Here is a 19,518-nt window from a genome sequence, read left to right as displayed (position 1 = left end):
AGATGTGGAGAAATACCTGTTAAGGTGGTGCCAAAATAAAGTTTAGCAATGACCATGTCCACACAGAAACTGAAAATACCTGTCTTACAAAGACAAAACAGTAACAACACTTGTAGTCCACACTACCCACAATAGCATTCTCAGACAAAGGGACTACTATAAAGTGCACTTACCTGGGGTGAATTATTGTAGGGAATTTTACCCTGAGACCCATTGGTGTGACTCTCTAAGTGGGAGACGTTGCCCCGGCACAGCAGGACAACACTAGCAAAAGCCATGCCTGCCACCTTTTTTTTTTTTTTTTTCCCTTGGTCCAACAGCAAGGAATTCAGGATTAGCTGGCAGCATGAACTCCAACTGCCAAATCACTATATATGATATATGGGCTTTTATGACAAAATGTTACCCCAAAACTAGTAACATAAACCAGTTCTGAAGCAAAGAACAGTTCTCATTGCAGTCTGACAGCTTGAACCAGAACCTGTTAACACCAGATACCCCTCCTTCTACCAGAGCCTTGCCAAGAATCCCCACTCAGGTGATGCTGTAGCAGAAGCCTAATTGCATTTTGGGAGCCAATGAAAGGAACTGCCTAAATTTCTAATCTGAAATACAGAAAAATTCTTCTGTCTTTTCCAGCAGAGGTTATCACTCATTCCAAGGAGTAGCAAGAGAATAAGTGGCTCATTAGGTCCTTAACACAAGAAAGCCTGTAAGGTCTTTACACACAAGAAAATGACACTATTTTTGTTCCAAAAAAGCCAGTATTTTATTGCGTTTATTAAAAGCTGAGTGTCACAACATTCATAGAAAGAATTTGAACTGGTTTTTGAGCCTCAATCACCTAGGAATTAATTTTTCTCTCATTTTTATTTAAACTACTTAGACATATGTAGGATAAAGTTGAATGGAAGAACTCGGGATGCCTTGAATCAATAAAATCCAACAAGATGTGTTCATGCTTTAATTTATATTAGAGCTGCCAGCATGAAAAGATGAATCTCCTGGTAAAGTATGTAACGTCATCTACTTGAAAGCTTATACTGATCAAAATTCAGAACAGAAATAAACTGACTGATAGGCACTCCACTCCCACCCAAAGTGCTATTATTAAATCCAAGCCTTTTGCCACGACCTGTATCTGGTATCTTCCTTCTCTAAAACAGCACCTTTTTTTTTTTTTTTTTGTTACTCCTTGATATGGGGTTATCGCTATGTCAACAGATTAATTTATGCTGATTGTCTCCAGGAAAAGCAGTTATCAAACTCACTTCAAAAACCGATCTATAGATGGCAGTATTCACAACAGTTTCATCTAAACCACCGACTTGCACTGAAGTGCTGTAACAATTACAAGAAAAACAGCCCTTCAATTGTTTTTAAACTTCTCTAAGCTGTTACATTAGTGTAAGGGGTAGTGCCCAGAACTGGTTAAAAAATGCAAATATTAAAAAATTCAAACTGCAGAAGGAAAGACTTGGGCTTTAGTGCTGCCTGCAATTATGAAAAGTTTTAGAAATACACAGTGGGTTGAAATAATTTAAATAAGTTGCTAAAATTTGGTAAAAATCCCAGGTTTGTTAAAAAAAGAAAACAAGGAAGTATTTCAGACAACTATTAGAGCACAGCATAGGATCCAATAGGAATAACCAAGTAAGACCATCATATTGTGATTAACGTGAGGAATTGACTAACATAAAGCCATGACAAATACGGCTAGATGGAAATTCCACTCTAACACTAGAATGCTGTGATCCATTTAGGTCTTCATACTCCTCCTGGACCCAAAATAAAGATTTCTCCCACAACAAAGAAGAGCAAATGAAACAAAACTATTATTTCAAAACTTTTCATATGGATCAATACACAGACAAGTAGACAATGAAAAGATTTATTTCTTCATCTTCAGATACTTGGAAATTTCACCCACATTGCTATGAAAAAGAAAGCTGTGCACAAGGAGCCGTACCATCCACCAATTAATTTTCCATGTTTTTAAATTCCATGACTGACAACTAACTACATCTCAGAACAGCTTTTTTGTGTGTTCTAAAAATCACTTGTAACAAAACCATTCTCCCATTACCAGAGATTTAGCAATTTTGCTCTTTTATGTGGAAAGGCAAAACAAAGTACTGAACTTGTTGGAAAGTTCGTTTTAAGCTAAATTAGTACCAAAGCAGCAGAGCATTTTATGGCAATAATCAAGCACGTATATTAACTGTCTGTGGAATCAGTCTCTTCCTTCAGCAACAAGAAAATTTCAAAGAAATCAGTAAATCTGTCACTGATCCTGTTTCAAGTCTTTGCCCACAAGCATTGAAGTGACTGGGTGCATAGAGGCTCTGTGCTCCAGAAATGTCTTGACAGCCAGATCTCGACACTTGTCAAAACTGTAAAGGTCCCTGTAAAAGAAGGGGAGGGGAAAAAAAAATACAGAAAATTCTGTATTATATCACTTCAAAACATAAATACATGTACAACGTCAAGTATTATACATTCCATCATATAAAAAATATCAACAGCATGAGCTCCTATAATTTGGAGATTACTTTTACCTGAACAATGGTCGAGTAAACTTCATCCTGCCCTGATCTGTTGCCATTTTTAGAGCCAGAGGAATAGCTTCTTCCCACTTGGACTTGATGCAGAGGCGCAGCCATCTGGGGAGGGGGGGAAGTATGTTTTTATTTTCATTTGTGGTGGTTAGTTGTCTTACGATTCTATTCCTACAAACACTCTGGGCAGTGCTGTGTTATCATGAGAATGAGATTCTAGCTAAGTTCAACATAAAATATTTAGTGTCTGACTAGCACGTTACAAAATATTTGTATAAAATAGGAAAAAAATTGTTTCAAAGTTTCTCCAAAATGGTCTGATAATTTTCTGCAGCTGTATTTTTCTTTTATATTACAGTAGTTCCAGCTGCATCACTCAGAATTAGAGCTGAATTACACAGCGCTTATCGTATTTGACCAAGTGATTAAAAAGCCCAACCAAAAAACCCAAACAGGACATCACCAGCAACTGGCATGTGCTTGTTTTCTTTTAAAAATAAGAAAAAATTGATCTTGTTACAAGTAGAAACTGTGCCATATGTTTAAAATACTTAGGTTTCTTAATAAGGAACAAAGAACTCCAAGTTAGTTAAGGCAGAATAACCATCGCTATTGCAAATGTATCCAAGTACGTAACAGTAGCAAAATACACAATACTTCAAGATACTTGTGAAGATTACTTATGTTTAAAAAAAAAAAGGTATTGTTGAGGACAAGTGACATGTGTAAGCACAATATGCAAACACAAAATAGAAGAGATGAGGATGGTCAACAATCAAGTCATTTAGCTAGAAGCATTTCCTACTTGTTTAAAAACTTCCTTTGATAAGACAAAAGCTTTATGATAGCAAGCATTAAAATTGACAAAGAATTTCCAAGTTGTGTTGAAAAAAGCACCAGAACATCAACAGAAGAACTGATTAGGTAAGTCCAGAAGACCTGGCCCTGACTAACTACTGGAAAAATTTTTCAGGCATCTATCTCTGAGTCACAGAAAGGCTCACTATTGTATTGTTCAATACCACCCCCAAAATAAGTTATCAGGCTGCCGGGTTGCTTTGCTAGCATGACAGAGGAAAACAAAGCACAGCTAATCCACCGCTCACTTCTGGTTCTTCTAGTAGACTATATTTACCCAATTCCTAACTAATGGAATACCACTCTGGTAAGCATGCTTGCACATGCACTTATAAAAAAACCCCAAAACCCTGCACCGGTTCTGTACAACAGTATGTCTCAGAGCATTTACGAAGCAGGACACTGTTTTATGAAAGCATTTAAGATTAGAAAAATGCCCATGCTAGAACAAACCTGAATCTTATTTCAGAATTGTTTATAGCATTGAAGTCATATACTTGCTGCATTCGTTGGACATGTGACACTGGAAGAGGGGCCTGAAAAAGGAAAGTGCAGTCAGAATAAGCCAGAGGCAGACTTTAAACCATGTACTTCCAAAATAAACAGGTTCATTCAAGAATAATGATGCTACAAAGGAATTAGAAGTTTACCATGAGAAATATTTGTATTTGTTTCCTTTCACCTTCTCATAGTATTAGGAAAGAGGCAAGGAATAAAGGTTAGCAAATTCCCACATCCAGTACTACCGAAAAAAGTATTTTCATTCTGTTTTATTTATAGCTTATTTGCTATAACATCAAATACAGACAAATTCAAGCACCTTATAGTTTTGTTTTTACCTTTCAATCCAAAATGCTCTATATGTTGCTTGTTAGCTGAAGAGCCAGACATAATCAGGGAGGCGTGGCTGAAGGTTTTAGTAATTATGTATGAGAATGGATTATTTTAGCAAAACTTAAAAGAAAATGGACAGCTTAATTCCAAAGCACACTTGGGCTTCTGTATCTGCTTTTATGATACCAGAATCAAGTTGCCACAGGTGTGCATTTACCTCCAGAAGCAACAGTGCCAGGAACTCAATCAACTGATGAGACGACATTTCCTTCAGGTCTGCTGAGCTGAATGAGCCCAAATCACTCTCTTTTGCCTAAAAGAGAATAGTTACTTAAGTTTTTAATAGGTATTTCAATATACAATCAGGTATAATTTTTTGTTTGGACATCTGCATTCACTATTGAGCCATTCCACATAAAAAAAGATACTAATTTGTATTTGTGCATGATGTTACAAGAAGGGGAGTGAGGGAATTAAGCTACTGTCTGATGTTTGGTATTCTTCAATTTTCACTTGTTTTCTCTTCACTGATCTTTTTATCTCCACTGTCTTTCTGTTAAAGTGAAAAATCAAATACTTTTAATATAAAAAGTAACACTGAGAAGACGAAAGTTAAAGATAACATACAAGTATAGCGAAAAGCCATAGAGCTAACAAAAGGAAAGTATGCCGAATTCTGTTAGTTGTATGAGTCTTATGGTTAAAATTATGAGAAAATTGTCTGATATTAGTTACTTATTATGATCTATGTATTTCAGTTTTTGATGAGAAATGCATACTAGCTCCAGTATAATGTAGAGGAATCGGTAATGTACAGATACCTTGGCATTTGTTTTTAAATCAAGCTATAATACCAGGGTTTCAAAAAAAGTATTCTCAGTTTGGTTACTACATACATGTAACGAAAAGCTGGATGTGTGCCTTGTTAAAATGTACTGCACGTACAGAAGTCATGGCAAATCCACAGACTCTATGATGAAAGGCTCGTCTATGAAATGCAAAATCCCTGGCAGCCGTACTATCACCATAAATACACTCTCTCTCAGCAAATGGTAGATTTCAGAAGAGAATGGCTCACTTAGCACAAAGAGAACTAGCTTTTCAAGATACAGACACCTCATCGTTCTTTAACTACTCACTTTGATCCATCTTTGGCTCAAGGCAACACAAGCATTTGCTAGTGTCATATCATACCTGTCAAATATTAAAAACAAAGGATCACACTTTGGAAACACAAAAAGCTCCTGTAATATTTTTACAAGAATGCTTAGAAATTATTTTCAAATGGCTCCACATTTATTTGTTGCAGGTTCCAACTCAATATTGCAACACAAGTTACAAAAGATTTATTATGAAAAAATACATTTCAGTTTTAGTTAGAAGCACTTTGCGCATAGGTGACAGTATCCCTTGATCCCATACACTCCTGAAATGATAATACTTCTAAGCATGTATGCTTGTACATGTATTACAGCTTATAGCTGAAAAGAGAACACTGTTGTAACAAATGGTCAGAAAAAATAATCCTTCCTGGCAACTTTTAAAGCAAAATAAATTTCCACCAGAATAAAAAACTGAAAGTATTAACAGCAATGTTTTTTTCTGCTAAATACACCTATATCAATCTCTACACAGTACTAGGACATTTTTTAATAAAACACTGTGGGAAGACTTTCACCCTGTTGACAAACTGCTTTATGACTGTTTGGAAAATCATGTGCAATCTGGAGAAGGAAAAGATGAACTATAAAATAATGCAGCTTACGTAGGCTTCACTGGTGGCATTCCTGGAGCATGAAACCACAAGTTCCAATCAACTTTATCAAGAACATCTACCTACAAAGCAACACAAATTCTTATTCAATTTTAAGTGTAATTTTTAGAGAAAAGTATATCCTACGAAAGCTAAATTCAATCTTTTTTTTTTTTAACATCCATCCAATTAACCTGGAGAATCCTATACAGATTACTTCAAAACAAAATATTCCCTTCTAGAAAGAAAAAAAAAAAAAGCATCATAATGCAAAACCATCTTCCTAAGATTCCAGACTATATCATATTAAGATCTTGAGATGAATAAAGATAAAGAACTGGTCCTTAAAGAAGGTAATTCTTGAGCTATGCCATAGTTTCACATAATTAAAAGGTTTTAAGTAATTAGTTTTAAATACCACCCAACCTTATCCTTGAAGTAGGAGTACAAAAACTTCTTCCAGTCCTTGGTTACTATGCTCTTGTAAGCAAACTGCTGAATGTAAGCCTTCAGGAAGCCAATGAAAACATCTAACAGTTAAAAAACAAACGTTTTAGTGTTTGAAATTACAATAGGAAACAACAATATATAAAGTCTAACTAACACTTACCTGGTCCTCCAAGAAGTTGTTCAAGGTGAAAAAGCAAAGCAAAGCCTTTCTCATAGGGAACAGATGAATAGGCAACATCAGGATCTACTTCATTCAGATTAGGGATAAGGTTAGTTACAGGATTTTTATCTCCAAGAGTATTTATCTGTGACAAAGACACAAGAAAATACATTCATCTAGGAAAACTAGCATTCTTGCAAATCACTACTCATCCCATCCTATTTACAAAGGTATAATCCATCCAAAACTAAGATGACCTCATTTCAAAGCATTCTTCCTCATTCTTCTTCCTGAAGTTCTGAATCTACACGAGTTCCCTAAACTTTTTTCTCATTTTGTTTTATCAGTGTCTGACAGTGTATCAAACAGAAAGATGTTAGGATCAATCACCCTGTGCTCCAGTCATCTCAAAGCAGTTAATTACCGTCATGTCTGTCATAATCATGAGCACCTAGTAAACTATATTTATCCCTTTATTAACAAACTATTTAAACTACTTGATTTAAATAGGCCGTATAAAGCATAAAATACAACAAGGAAATATTCATAGCAAACCAGGTAAACTGCATCACTAAACTGAACTAGAAGGAGATCTACTATCACAGGCTGGAAATTGAAAACTAAACTATGCTACCTAAATACAAATCTAAAGAACCATCCTAGACAGTAACAGATTAGGAATATCCTCAATTATAACGCAGTACACAGGAAAAAGAGCAATCAGTTACTTGCACGAGGCATTGGAAATTCTGGTCATGCTTGAAGATAATTTCAACAAGCTTTCAGCTGCCTACTGGTATGCTAACAGGTAATGCTGCAGCTTAGCCATACCCAGAACAACTTAGAGAGTCTGTAAAGATGTTCATCCTTACAGAACAGCTTAAAAAAGTTCAAAGCTTTATCTATTCTCCGAGTATATTAAGTAATTACCTTGGGAAGAGAACATATACCTTGGAATCAAAGTTGTTCATCCTCTAATAAGCAAGTGTTAGGAAAGCTGACTAGACAAGTCTTATTAGTGTGAAACACATGAAATCAGCTTTATTTTATTTAGGTATATGCTTAAACATGAGTTATTGTAATTTTAAAAATATTTACCGTATTCTGCAGGTCCCTCCAACCGCCTAGGGCTTGAAAGTGCCTGAACTGCTCACCAAACAACCGACCACCAATCCTGCGTTCCAGGTATACAGTATGTCCCTCATTCAGCCTGGAAATGCATTGATAAAGTCAGCACTGGTAGGATGGCAAAATTAATTTAGTTGGTGTCTTTACAGACTAATTTAAAGATATGAATTGCATTGCACTGAACATCACACCTACCAAAAATGCTCCCATGTTTTGTTTGTTACCAAGTTTCCTGTCCAGCTGTGAGAGATTTCATGAGCAATAACCTAAAACACAGAAAACAATGACAGAACTAGTGTTTAGACTCTTCTGGAAAATGAACATCAAATCCCAACAGAAATAAAAAGTCCTAATGGGATCTCACTTACTGCATTACCTTCCCAAAGCCAGTCAGCATTCACAGCTCTGTAAATTTATCCAAATAAATTCTATTTAGAGGACTAACACTATCCTACCAAACCTCCTCCAGAAGTAATTTTGAATGTGCAGCCTGCAAGTCATAGAGTCACACTGATCAACCAAAATAATTCCTCTAGTAGCACGGTCAGGTACTTGTTTATGAAATCACATTTCAGAGTACTGGATCCACGTCAAGTGATGGACTAGTACTACTTTCCCACCTCAGCAACTGCTGCAGTGCTGGGAAGTTCTAAAATATCAAACAGGAAGAAAACAGTCACCCCTAGAAGGATAATGATGCATGATACTTTTTAATGTATCCATGTCAAATACTTCAGTGTTGTCAGGAAAAGACAATCATATTCTTCTTTGGGCTTTTTTTAGCAGTGTATCGGTCTAGCAGAAAGGCAAACGAGGTAAAACAGCATCCAGAGTACTCAACTTCCCAGAAAAAATAGAATTTACTCAAATCATACTCATGATTTCCACTTTAAAAGAAAATAGTACACAATGAGAGTTCTAGTGTGTATACAGACATAGAGAGGAATAAGTTTCCTACAGTTTCAGTGAGATCAATTCAGTTCTGGTTTTTAAACATATCTATACACAGGACAGGAAAAGAGCTATTGAGCAGCTAAATTCAGTCAGTCCTCTATGCATACAGGCACCCCTGTATTTTCATCTGTTCATTATTCAAAATAGATATGTCACCATTTTTTCTAGAGTTTACTTAGAACTAAAATGCACTTTGTAAGACTTCTTGAGTTATTGTCATAACTTTTAATTCCCCCAATGAATAAAAGACCAAGTTTTCGGGTATCTATTACAAAGGAAGTTAACATGCAACTTCAAGTTGTGTTCTACTTGAAGACATGAAACTATTTTGCACTTACATTTGATAGAGATCGATCACCTGCCTAAAAACAAAACAAAAAAAAGGCAGTTGTCAGTTCAAATAAACCTCAAAATATACCACTTAATGCAGTTTCATATATGATACCTAACTTGAAAGCAGCAGGAATATTTACAGTTCTTTCTAGGGGGAAGATTAATCCAATTTGTGGATTAATATAAGCAAGCCCTAAGGGAAATCTGCCTTTTGTCAGTGTTGCACTTACCAACAGTGTTGGAGTTACAAAAGTAAGACAGGGATTCTCCATACCACCATAAGGAAAAGAAGGTGGTAAGACTAACAAATCATACTGTCCCCATATATAGGGTCCTGCTAAATCTTCTGCTGTTTTCAGCATAGCTTCAGCCTGAAACAAGAATTCACATTAGTTTCTAACATGGCTTCTGACTACAAACACTGAACAAATTATAAGCTATTGATCCCACACTTCATTCTCTCTCACCTTGGGATGTCCCACATGCAAAATGATTACAAGACTGTATCAATATTTATGTTCAGTAGTAGTTTTGTGTTGTGATAAAAGAACAGCATTTTTTGGGGTGGAAGGTAGAGAAAGGAGGACTACAGGTGAACAAAACACTGAACTACAATCTGTTCCTTTCCCAAAACTATGTGAAACAGTTTACAAAACATTTTTTCATTACCCACCTCAGCAAATTCATAGGCTGATTTATCCACTAGCTCCTTTTCAGCCCACACCAGTGTCCTTGGGCCAATCTTTCTGTTTAAAGTAAAAATGCCACTAATGACACCATGAACTGGAAAGAATTCTATGAAAAACTAATTGAGAGAGGATATGTTTAAATGTGCTCGTGAGTAACCCATGTTGGTGAAGAAACTCAAGAGAGTCTTCCTCTATTTTTCCTCTCCACTGCTACAGCAACACTACAAAAAGCTTTAGACAAACCAAGCACACGCACATCCACCGTTCAGGACAAATAACAGGAAACATATTTACGGATTTTAAAACACTGTAAAGTCCTAATATAAAATCATTATTACGGGGCAGATTAACACAACCTTGTGCAGATGAGCAACGAGGCTGAAGCTATCATTTTCTGTCTTTTGTACATTATCTGTTACTGAAGAAAAAAAATATTGCCAGAGGTAGAAAAAGCCCTTAGTGGTTCCAATCAATTTCAAACTCTTCATGGTATTTCTTTAGCTTACAGCAAAAGTATATGCTATAGAAAAATGATGCAAGAGTGATTCAAGATACATGCAGTTGGATACAAATAAACAGGCTCATTGAAGCTTTAAGACCTTTTTAAACTAGAAACAAGACCAAGAAACAAACAAAAAAGGTAAGTCTGAAAATTTATTATGATTATTAATACATATACTCTGTGCAGATTCACTCACCTGCTTTCTAAAGCTCCAACCACTAAAGCAATCAAGTAGCAAGGTATGGGAACCTAATGGAAAACATGAGAAAAAAAATCTTATTTGTAATGCAAGCTATCAACACCACTGATTCAGTCAAAAACAAAAGCACGTAAGTAGGGTACACATTTCCTCCATAGATTCCTGCCTTATGTTATAACAAATGCATTGTTTTTTCTCCCCAAATGATATTCCTTTATCTACAAAAACTACTTGTTTCATGGATCTCTTATGCAATCGCCACGAAATTGCAATATCCTCTCTGTCTGAAAAAAAAAAATCTGTGCATCTAAGAACATACAGAAATGCCACTGCTTTGGTTACTGTTCAAAAGATAGTTTTCCATATTCGCTTGAGTACCATTAACTTTTACGAAAGGAGAAGTTAAAGAGATACTGCTCAGGTAACAGTTGTATCACACAAAAAGATGCACGAAAAGCTTTAATGTATTCAAGTGAACAAAGAATATTTATGGATAAAAAAGATTCAGCAAAATCAAAATGTATATATTTGATTTCTGTATTTGGAATTAAAATAAATTCTAAATATTTGGTTTTTTAATGAAAAAAATCCAAAGCTACAGTGTCTTTATAGAGAAATTTTTTCTCACAGTGCTCTGGAAACAAAAGGGGATAATGCAGCCATTCCTGTCAAAGTTCCATTTTATCTGACTAAACACTGTTAAATAAGTAAGGCTTTAAACCATAATTAGTTGGAGACAACATTTCAGATAATTTTATTCCACTATTTATTATTCCCAAACTATTTCAATATAATTTATTAAAATATCCATATCATCATGTGTGTTTCAATTTTAAGTATTAGCCCACAGAACATATTCTTGAAGTCCACTGACTTGTGTTATAGACAGGTTATCAAAAGATTGTCAATATATCCCTACATTTTGATGCTCAATTTGCTAATCTGAAATTTTAAAGTTACTTCAAAGCTCAATGGCTGTTGGGCAATAAATTCATTTTTTACAGAGGCTGGTCTCCACTACACTTCTTACCAGTCTGGCCATGCAGGAGCAAAAAAAAGTAGTTTTAGGTAAGCTCAGCACACATACATATTCAAGAGTTTGATGCATTTGTCTTTTTTGTCTAATGAAACACAGGCCTTTTCTAACAAATCAGTCTTGTGGTATGTTAGATGATGCATATGTCTTTTTTAATGCATTTGTCTTTTTTCATTTATATCTTTTATGATTAACAAATAAGATATTTTTTTGTTTAATGAAACAATGCCTTTTCTAACAAATTAATGGTTTTCTATACTAGAAAGCGTGGTATAATTTCAGTTAGACTAAATGCTATTCCTTGTACAGGTCCAGCAAACTTATCAACAGTGTATTTCTAGATAACAGACAGCTCTGGATTAACATACAACATAGAAGCCTTATGCGCTTATGTTTTGGCTCCACAGAGAAGGCAGAACACTGCACATTGAAGAGCTCACAGATAATGTGACAATTTTTTTTTTTTTTTCCTCTCTCAGGTTTCACATAGCAGCCAAATAACCCAACAGCTGCTACAGTTCAGGGCAGGTTCCCCTCCTCTCCTCCAGTCACATGATTCCATCCCTCCTTGCACACATTCAGTCCCTCAACTGCCCAGATCAGCTTACTAAAACAATTTTTTTAAACTTTTTTTATCTGCTTGCTCAGCAAAATGAACTAGAATCACCAAGAGATACCATAAACATCAGAACTGTAACCCAAAAAAGCTGCGAGAACAAAAAAGCCAGGAGAGTAAACAGAGACTGCTATTTTAGGAGCAGTGGAATCATTAAACTAGCTGCACCACCTAATAAAATCTTTAATTAGCTGGAGATGCTTTCTATAAAAGTCACATTTTCACCTTTTAAGAAATCTGTTGCCAGAATTTGCTTACACTCAAGTTGAAATTGGTTCCAATGCTCAGCTTCACTAAGATCTTGGCAAAATTAGAATTTGCAGGATCTGTTTTTCAAAACTCACTCCCACATTATTCAAAACCACACATTATTTCCCAAGAACCAGTGCAGAAAGGGTTTTGACTGTACTACCTTTGAGTATACTAAGCATTCTCAGAACTTGACAGCCTTTTCTGGGAATGCCAAAATGATGAGTAAACGCCACCAGCACCTACTGACTTAGAGGTGGAAATTCATAATACCCCATATTTTATAGTGGCAAAGAAACACTGTCAAGTCACATGACTGAGTTGTGGTGAACAGAGTTAAATCCAGTTGGCGGCTGGTCACAGGTGGTGTTCCCCAGGGCTCAGTACGGGGGCCACTTCTGTTTCTTATCAATGATCTCTATGAGGGGATCGAGTGCACCCTCAGTAAGTTTGCAGATGACACCAAGCTGGGTGGGAGTGTTGATCTGCTTGAGGGTGGGGAGGGTCTGCAGAGAGACCTGGACAGGCTGGAGCAATGGACCAAGGCCAACTGTATGAGGTTCAACAAGGCTGAGTGCCGGGTCCTGCACTTGGGTCACAACACCACCCAGCAGTGCTACAGGCTTGGGGAGGAGTGGCTGGAGAGCTGCCTGGCAGAAAAGGACCTGGGGATGTTGGTCAACAGCCAGCTGAATATGAGCTGGCCATGTGCCCAAGTGGCCAAGAAGGCCAATAGAATCCTGGCTTGTATCAGAAATAGCGTGGCCAGCAGGGACAGGGAAGTGATCTTACCCCTGTACTCGGCACTGGTGAGGCCGCACCTCGATTACTGTGTTCAGTTTTGGGTGTCTCACTACAAGAAAGACATTGAGGTGCTGGAGTATGTCCAAAGAAGAGCAATGAAGCTGGTGAAGGGTCTAGAGAACAAGTCTTATGAGAAGTGGCTGAAGGGAACTGGGGTTGTTCAGCCTGGACAAAAGGAGGCTGAGGGAAGACCTTATCGCTCTCTACAACTACCTGAAAGAAGATTGTAGCCAGCTGGGTGTTGGTCTCTTCTCCCACAGGGCAAGAGGAAATGGCCTCAGGTTGCACCAGGGGAGGTTTAGATTGGGTATTGGGAAAAATTTCTTCACTGAAATGGTTGTCAAGCATTGGAACAGGCTGCCTAGGGTTAAGTCACCATCCCTGGAGGTATTTAAAAGACACAGCACTTAGGGACACGGTTTAGTAGTGGACTTGGCAGTGTTAGGTTAACAGTTGGACTCAATGATCTTAAAGGTCTTTTTCAACCTAATGATTCTATGACTCATCAATGATATCAAAACCATATCTGAAGTGAACTGCACAAGTTAAAGTAAGACCTTAAGCATCTGTTTACTAGCCTGTAGCACTTACATTCTGACTGAAACGGTATATCTTCCGACTGCCGTCCTCTGGGTCAGGAATCTCTCCATCACGATTAGCACTCATAAGAGCCACCAACTCTTTAGGAACAGATATCTGAAAGAAGGTCATCCAACTATGAGGAATTCAGATGGCACACAGGATTATATAATATACTAGAAGCAGCGACAGTAAAAAGAGTAGCCCAGATTTGTTCTGTTGTAAAGTTCTCCCCCTCAAGTAGAATACAAGGCATAAAGAAAATTTTGACTTAAATGCTGGCAATATTTATTAAACCAAAAGGACTACCTTTGACAGAAATTGAAAGTTTTACTTTCTTCAGACTACTGAACTGTAATGTCACATTGGCCATCTTGTTTTCTACTTCCTTAAACTAATCAGACTATTTATGCCAGGACTGCAAAGATCCTCCAACTATGTACCAGAGCACATTACTCAAGGCATATATGAGAGTAACTTGAAGTAATTTTACTTTAAAGCACTCTTTGTTGTTTTACTGTCAGCTTTTCCTGATTTAAGAATATTTTTCTTTCCTATTACAGCATTTTTTTTTCTTTTCGAAATAAAGATACATGTGAATGAAAAAAGGGATGATATATATATAAATGAAAATGGTAAATCTAGAGAAATGCCACAGAGTTTGGTTCTTATGTTAAGCTAGAAGTCAATATTCTTTGTTTTTATTTTAGACAAAAAAAAATTTCACCCATTGTAGTAGTTGTCTTTTAGACACACATGACTTAGGTTCATCTACCTCTGCATAGTATGTTAGTTTCACAGCAGGTGTGTCTTGGCATGGAAGGATGGCTCTGCAGTGGGTAGCCTGGAGAAGAGGAAAAAAAGAAAAAGCTAAAGCATAACAATCTTTCTAATGCAGAGGACTAGAAATAAATCAAACTAATATATTAGATTGGAAACCTATGCAGCTCCTCTGAAGAATTCATTACCTACAAACCAATACTCCCTATCGTTTATAGCTTATAGTAGTTTTCACAGTTAAGGCTTTTCTAAAAGAAATAATGGTAAGTAAGACAAATCAATAGTCATATATTGATTGCAAAGGACTGCATGTTCTTCAGCAAGAATACTGGAGAGGGTAAAGCAGTTGCGGAATTATTAAATTGCAAATATATAATAAGTCAGGATATTGCTGAGATGCTATTGTTTTCATTTAGGACCTTTGACACACACCGCTGGAAGTTATGGGCTACTGTACTTTTGCCTACCTGCCTTCCTCTCCAACTCTCTGGAAACCAGGGGGAATTACAGTGGTAGGTAAACAACAAGTTTAAAAACGAAATAAAATTAATCCACTCAACCTGACACTGGCTGAAGAGAAATGGATGTTTCTTTCCAGAAGTTTGCTCTGGAGAAAACCACTGGAGAGCTGAAGACTTTGGAGAGCTTTCAAAGGAGATTTCGACAATTGCTTCTTGTCCCCTGTGTAATAAAAAATATAGTCAGACTGTTTCGATGCAACTCCTGATCACTACTGAAATTCCTCTACAAAGTCTTCTGGAAAACAGGTCTGCAGCACTTTTTCAAAAGCATTAAAAGCAAGAACAAGTAGCATATTAAAAACTTTTCCCTTTCAATTAGGATAGTAAAAATTAGCCAGTCTGTTTCAACTTTCATGTCTCAAGACACTTCTATTGTTGTTTTTAGTAACCAGAAACTCTTTCTCTCCTTTCTTCAAGCAGAACATGGACTTTTTCTTTAGACTATTTGGATGAGCCACATACATATAGTTTTGTCACAAGTATCTAACATTGTACACATAAGTATAAAAAAAAACCCCACTGCAATGAACAGCAAAGTGTATAAAGTCTATATAAGAACATACATGCCTTAATGACACAGGATTTGTGCAGTCTGTAAATAAAAAAATTCAGATTTTGCAGCTGATGTTATGTCTGTACGTATGATCCTTAAGCAGACAAAAAGTACTGAAAATAGTAATTACTGAAAAACCCTATTAACAGTAGGGTTAACAATAAAAAATGTTCAAATTTTATTCAGGGTTTCAGAACTGGTGTAAAGCAAAAACTAATGGCTCTGTGCAAGACAGGTACTAGCTTGCTAACAAGAGAACACACACACAAACCTGACACATTCATACTCCTATCTTTTAAAAGCATATCAAAACCATCACTGACACCAAACGCACACAGAAGTACTTGCTTCTGTTATCTGGAAGTTCCAGGTTATACATGCAACTCTCTGGAATTAACCACCCAACCATAAATTGGAACAAACTTCAGCTAATCAGAGGAGTTGGACTAGATAAGCTGACCAGGTATACGTATGTGGTTTATAACCAGTATTCCAAAGTACATATTTGACAAGAAAAGAGAAAATAATTTGTATTACCATAAGGCACATGGCTTACTGAACAGTCAGACTTTCAGTTGTAACTCCTACCCCTTCCTATTACTGTTTTATTGCTACTTACATGGGGGACTATATCTCACACAAGATTATAAATTCTTATGATCACAACTCATAACTCCCTCTTTGTAGACTTTTTTCTTACAAGGAAATCTAGCAAAAAAAAAAAAAAGCTGAAAGTCAAACGAAAGAAACAGGCCTATGTTTCTGCTGTGCCCTATTTAAGTACTTAATTTGTTTAGTTTCATATCAGATCATGTTTCCCCAGAAGGGACAACTATTGTATGACATTCCTTTCTCTTCCACATTATGTGTGTTTCTAAACTGCACTAATTCAGGGAACAAAAAAGTAGTAATTAGAAACCAGACATGAGTTTGTAGAGGTAATAACCAGTTTTGAAAACAAAACAATAAGGAACTTAGTACACAATTTTATTCAAACAAGGGAACCTCCTTCCTTACAATCCTTACAATCACAGCTTCAGCTTTGCCATGTGAGATACTATGGAGTTACAACATACAAAGCAAATGGCCAAAACCCACACTAATTTGGCAACAGCTTTTTATTTCATGAAACTTAAGAGGTAGATTATGGCTAGTTTATTCTCCATCATGCTGCCAAAACTCAACTTCCCGTTTTCAGGGACTTGGGCTTAGCGTAATCAATACAATAAGAATTTTATTTGAAAACATGTTTCCATCTAATCATAGTGCTAACCTGCAGTTCTACAGAAATGCAGGATCAGTCCTTGTATAAAAGAAAAGAAAACAGGGTCTGTAACTCCATACATACGCCATACTGTAGCAATTCTGAACATGTCAAAATTCAGGTAGTTGAAGCAGAAAGAACATTACTGATAAGAAGCACTGGAAAAAATGTGATATATTACACATCATTTTGCTACTTAAGTTTGGCAAGTCATTTTGCACATAATGTAAGACCTGGAAACAGGTACAGAGACTCCCAAAGTTTTGGCTGTCTGATGAAAGGCAAATATTAATCTACAAGATCATATACCAAATAAATGCAACACCCTCATTTACAAGTCCCTTTGCAAGCTTTACACAACCACCCTACAGGCAGACAAGCAGTTTATACAGTGCATTTTGGAAACTACCTAACAGGACAGGCAAAAGCGTGTACCTTCTTAGTTCATAAGGAAGCGTGATTTCCAGGGGGGTCCCCTTGAAACTGTGTTTTTCTCCAAAAACAAATTTTGCATCCTGTCCATTTACAGTCACTTTAAATACCTGTAGGTCTTTTGTATCCAAGACCTGTAATGAAGCAAATACTTGTTAAATAGTGTAGTAATTAACGTAGCGCTCATCACATGTTAAAACAGGTCTCTCTGAAAGAAAAAGCATTTACTAAGTAAAATCAGAAAAATTGAGCAACTATGTTGAATACTGGGAACCAGCATTTTAAGAGAGCAGCACTGAACTTGCAAAACCGGAGGGGGGGAGGAAAAAAATCCCAACTTCTGACCATAAAAGTGTAAACAGGAGTTTACTAACTAAACTACAGAGGTAAAAGGCTTCACAGTGCCGCTATGAAATGAGAATGATAGAAAAGCCCCTGCCAAGGCTTCCATCCTGGAACTAGTCACTACGAATCTAGACGTTCATGCAACACAAGACGAATTAAGTAATGCAGCACTTCCATATGCAGCATGAGCGAAGTTTTACTCTTTAACAGGATGGATTTTTTTCTAAAAAATAAGCGCCAATCACAAAAGGATTTTATGGACCTACCAGAAAAATCCCACAAAGCCAAAACTTCATTTTGCATATGGAGTAAAGCTAAAGAGGTTTACACGTTTATTTGCATAGCTGAGAAAGTCGCTAGCGTAATAAAACACACACGTGAAAAAGCCACGAACGCCGCTTTCCAATGGTTTATTCCCATCTTTTCGGCAACAGGCTCTTCGCCATTTTAATGGGAAAATACATATTTCTAGCCCTCCGTCGCACAACGCGCCGGCTCTAGGCGCGACCAGCGGGAAAGCTGGGCCGCCCAGAGGCCGCAAGGCGCCGTTAGCCCGGGGGCGACGCGCACGCTGGGGCCGCAGGCGAGCCCGCCCAGCGCGGAGGCTCCAGCCGAGCAGGCGGCAGGGTCGGAGGAGCCCGAGAGGCGGTTGCGGCGGGAGGCGGCCGAGGGGAAGGACGGGAGAGACAGCCGAGGAGAGGAGACGGGGTGTCCCGCAGCGCAGCCCCTGGCGCCGCGCCGCTCCCCCTCAGACGGGGGCTCCGCGGTCGCCCCTCACAAGCCGCCCCCCAGCGCGGGCCCGGCCGCCGCCGCCTCCCCGCCGCGGGCAGCGCGAGGGTCGCGCCTCCACCCCCGCTCCCCGCCGTTACCAGGCAACGCAGCGCCTCGCGCTCGGCGCGCGCGGTGAAGGCCGCCGTGCCCCGCAGCGCCCGCGCGCCGAAGTCCACGCGGCAGCGCAGGTAGAGGTGCCGCGTGAGGCAGCAGGAGGGCGAGGCGAAGGAGCTGGGGTCCGCCATCGCGCGCGCACTGCCCGCCCTGTGCCGCGCGCCCGCCGGCGGCGCCGCAGCCGCCCCGCCCACAGCGGGGCGGGAGGGGAGGGGCCCGCGCACTCGCCGGCCCTTGGGAGGTGTAGTCCCGCCCCGGCGGGAAGGGCCAAGACGGCGCGTGGGGAACAGCGGCCCCCGTGGTGCATTGCGGGAGGGGGCGTGGCGTGGCGGGGCGGGGCGTGCGCGGGGCAGAGCGGTTGGCCGGGGCCAGCCTACCGCCGACTGCGAGGGGAGACACCATCTGGTGGTTGCCGGAGGAGGAGTAGTTGTACGGTTCCTCGTTAGTATAGTGGTAAGTATCCCCGCCTGTCACGCGGGAGACCGGGGTTCGATTCCCCGACGGGGAGGTACACGTATTTTTCTTCACTTTTCTTTCTCGAACGCTTCCTAATGTGGCCTCTACCCTGGAGGCAAAAAGTAATTCTTTGCGAAATTAAAGCTGCTGCCAGACAGCCGTTGGAAGATTTAGCACGACTTTAAAACAGGAAGCGCAGAAGAAAAACAGCCGGGGCCTGGCTGCCTACCTGCTTCAGGGCTGAGGCAGCCTGGGGGCCGGCGGTGTGGCTGAAGGGATTTACAAACTCAGCTGCTGAACAGAGAGAACATGTGGGGAAAGTATTTTCATATTTAAATGGCTCAAACAGCTGAACAGGGAACTTAATTAAGCCTTCCTTAAACATTCACCTTTTTTCTTAAATCAAGATGGGGAAAAAAAACCCTCCTCACCAAAACCCATCAGGTAGAAACAATGGGAAGAGGGAGAGGTCAAACAGACATGGCAGATGAGGGAAGGTGGAAGACTGAAGGCCATTTCCTGGCCTGTGGTGATGCAGCTCCTCATTTTAATCCTCAAAGTGAGAACTTTGGAGACCGGG

The 19,518-nt window shown here is 38.8% G+C and overlaps 1 protein-coding gene and 1 non-coding gene across 2 annotated transcripts; one reads left to right on the top strand and one right to left on the bottom strand.

The window, feature by feature from the left end:
• Nucleotides 1-744: 744 nt before the first annotated feature.
• Nucleotides 745-18,662, bottom strand: LTA4H (leukotriene A4 hydrolase). Its single transcript, XM_074827018.1, has 19 exons — nt 18,467-18,662; nt 17,256-17,386; nt 15,043-15,163; nt 14,478-14,546; nt 13,715-13,819; nt 10,416-10,468; nt 9,702-9,774; nt 9,259-9,399; nt 9,034-9,057; nt 7,937-8,007; nt 7,712-7,823; nt 6,614-6,758; nt 6,430-6,533; nt 6,016-6,086; nt 5,390-5,444; nt 4,468-4,563; nt 3,870-3,952; nt 2,559-2,663; nt 745-2,405 (listed from the first exon to the last, which is right to left on the bottom strand). The coding sequence occupies exons 1-19, from the start codon at nt 18,611-18,613 to the stop codon at nt 2,285-2,287; spliced, it is 1,827 nt and encodes a 608-aa protein (XP_074683119.1). The 5' UTR covers nt 18,614-18,662; the 3' UTR covers nt 745-2,284.
• Nucleotides 18,663-18,918: 256 nt separating this feature from the next.
• Nucleotides 18,919-18,990, top strand: TRNAD-GUC (transfer RNA aspartic acid (anticodon GUC)). Its single transcript has one exon. It is a non-coding gene; the product is annotated as a tRNA-Asp (tRNA).
• Nucleotides 18,991-19,518: the final 528 nt, after the last annotated feature.

Source organism: Strix aluco, chromosome 5 (genome assembly GCF_031877795.1).
Source record: "Strix aluco isolate bStrAlu1 chromosome 5, bStrAlu1.hap1, whole genome shotgun sequence".
NCBI classification, from domain to species: Eukaryota; Metazoa; Chordata; class Aves; order Strigiformes; family Strigidae; genus Strix; species Strix aluco.
This window is presented reverse-complemented; position numbering and strand designations above follow the sequence as displayed.

Coding starts and splice junctions, on each gene's coding strand:
- LTA4H (XM_074827018.1), bottom strand. CDS start 18,613: ATGGCGGACCCCAGCTCCTTCGCCTCGCCCTCCTGCTGCCTCACGCGG. Junction 17,387..18,466: donor GCGAGGCGCTGCGTTGCCTG/GTAACGGCGGGG, acceptor GCTTCATTACAG/GTCTTGGATACAAAAGACCT. Junction 2,406..2,558: donor TTTACTCGACCATTGTTCAG/GTAAAAGTAATC, acceptor CTTCTTTTACAG/GGACCTTTACAGTTTTGACA.